This window comes from Entamoeba nuttalli, assembly GCF_000257125.1.
Source record: "Entamoeba nuttalli P19 unplaced genomic scaffold asmbl_9788, whole genome shotgun sequence".
NCBI lineage: Eukaryota > Evosea > Mastigamoebida > Endamoebidae > Entamoeba > Entamoeba nuttalli.
The window spans coordinates 938-3,486 of NW_008579824.1; the positions used below are offsets into that span (position 1 = coordinate 938).

General features: G+C 35.9%; 2 protein-coding genes across 2 annotated transcripts; one reads left to right on the forward strand and one right to left on the reverse strand.

The window, feature by feature from the left end:
- Nucleotides 1-87: 87 nt before the first annotated feature.
- ENU1_205840 (hypothetical protein) lies at nucleotides 88-597 on the reverse strand (the record flags this gene model as incomplete). Its single annotated transcript, XM_008862245.1, has 1 exon — nucleotides 88-597. One exon carries the CDS (start codon nucleotides 595-597, stop codon nucleotides 88-90), a length of 510 nt encoding a protein of 169 aa, XP_008860467.1.
- A 140-nt stretch (nucleotides 598-737) lies between these two features.
- ENU1_205850 (hypothetical protein) lies at nucleotides 738-2,417 on the forward strand (the record flags this gene model as incomplete). The annotated part of the gene is made up of 1 exon (XM_008862246.1): nucleotides 738-2,417. The coding sequence occupies one exon, from the start codon at nucleotides 738-740 to the stop codon at nucleotides 2,415-2,417; it is 1,680 nt and encodes a 559-aa protein (XP_008860468.1).
- Between the last annotated feature and the right edge of the window lie 132 nt (nucleotides 2,418-2,549).

The following is a 2,549-nucleotide window of genomic DNA, read 5'->3' on the forward strand; positions in this document are numbered from 1 at the left end:
AAATTTAGTCTAAACAACTACACGCCACGTCTCGTCTAAATTCCGCATTATCAAATAATATTAAAAAAATAAAAGAGCAAAAAGTCTTTAATTATCTTTAGTCTCAACCTTCTTGGGCTTCTTTTCATCATCTTTAGATTTTAACGGCTTAAGTAAAGCACGTTTAGATTCGTTTTCAATTTCTTCAACGTGAATATCATCAACATCAACTTCTTCGGCGCGTTTACGAGACAACTTTCTAACCCAGTCTGGAATAGTACTCTGATCAACAGTCCTTTTATTATATTTCTTCGCAAACTTTTTATTCCATGTATTAAATGAATTAAGTCCTATATTATTTTCATCCAAATATCTAGATATTCTTTCGCATCTTCTAATACTTTCAAGTTTTTGTCTTATTAAATCTCGTCTATCTTCATCACTTTTAACTTTATCGGGGTTATTAATCTTCCAGTCAATATATGACGGCTCCTTCATGGTGTAATAGAACTTCTTAAGGAAAGAGTTGACGTTCGGCTCAGACTGTGCCTCAGTGTAAACATCTAATATATCCATGGCGGCGACATCCATGTAAATATCATCTCGTGGTCTGTTCATGTTTGACATTGAATTCGATATATATTTGTAAGTTTTCAATCGTTAAATAGTTCAACTCCATTCACTGATGTCATTACCACGTAAGAAAAACCTCACCAAACCGTAAAAATAGATCAAATCGAACTGTCAAAAATACATTAATGTCAAAAGAAGAATTCCACTCAGAACCCAACAAAATGGATATAATTCACTTAAAAGATGCTCTAGCACACAACAAGGCTCTTCATTTCACGTCCAAATTCATGTATTTAACACTCTGGGGCGATGAAATTTCCAATCAAATACAGTTTAAAGAAGTGGTGGATCGTCTAGCCGGTGCAACAAATAACGTTCAGTATGCTCATATTTCACCCACTGAAATAGACGAAGTAAATCCAAAACCACACCAGCATCTACTAATAGTCACTAAGAGACCACGCTCATTTAACGCGAGACCGATAATTAATCACTCAGACGGAACGAAGCAGACTTTCTGGTACTCGCGAGTAAATTCTTACACTTCACGCACTGGTGATATCTCAGCGATTATACGTTATATTACAAAGAAAGGTGCCGGGATGTGTAAGGGGGATCCATCCACAAAAGAGGACTTGAAACAGACGTGGATCAGCGCTTTAACGGATCTCGATTCTTACCAGGATTACAGCGAATTAGAAAAAACCCTTCTAGATATTAACGCTGAAAAATATATTCAGCAAGAAGGTAAAATAAAAGCGCGTTGGTTGCGTAAAAACGCTAGACGTCTAGATATTGAACACTATACGCGAACAGATTTATTCCCCTGGAGGGAGGATTTGCAAGAAGTGCAGACCATTCGAAAATGGCTGAAATGTGCACAGGGGGATCGCTATAGGATGGGCAATTTATTCATCGTCGGTCCCACGAAGACGGGGAAAACCGAGTTCGCCATCCAAGAAATATTTCTAAAATACAACACGTTTATGTTACGCGGAGACTCACTCTTCGATGCTTATGACGATGAGCAAAATTATAGATTTATCCTGTTCGACGACATCAATTACGACAAAAACTTAATAAGACTAATTAAAGCCTTAACTTCTTCTATTAACAAAAAGACAATGGTCAATATAAAATATTCCAAAGCCATTGTCACAGCACGTCCCTGCGTTCACCTTCTTAATCAGAAAGAATATGAAGGCGTTGTCAGTCTCATGAAATATAATGGAGGATATAGTTGGTGGAAAAGAAATTCACTTACCATATTTTTAGATGAAAAACTTTACAAGGACCCCAATGAAACTAATAATTCCACAGAAGACATGGAAAAGCAAGAAAGGAGTTTTGATGCTCTCAACGATTTGGAAGAAAAATTCCAAAAGTTAAAAGAAAATCCAGAAGAAGAGGGTGAAATTATTCGCCCAACAGAGCATTTGTCTTTCCTCGGTAGAGTAAATAATTTAATGGAAAGCCTCGGCTACGATGATGACTTTTTAGAAGAACTAAACACTAAAATGAAAGAAGCTAAGAAAAATCCCGAAATGAAAAGAACTTTAGAAGAATCACAAGAGGACAATTCTAGTATGGTAGAAGAGTGGAATGAGGATTTGGAAAATTACCAATACATGAATCCACTCGGCTTATCAAAGAAAGAGTTTAGCGCCTTCGAAAAAGATTCAATGACTATCTTCGAAAAACAGCGAAGCGATTACTTCTCAAAGCATCAAAATTCTTCTTCAGATGAATACAACGAAGAAATGGAAGAAGAATATACAGGCGAAGAATACAGAGAAGAAAATTTCTCCGGGGAACAACCACCATTTGGAAGAGATGGAAATGATCCAGACATAATATACGACTAAAAAGAATTAAATTAATTTATTTCTTTTTTATCTTTTATCATTGAAATTTTTGTTATTTTTCTTGGTTTCACTGTTTTATCTTTCTTCATTGCATCTTCCCACGCATGTTTGTTAATACGTTCCATAGTACGT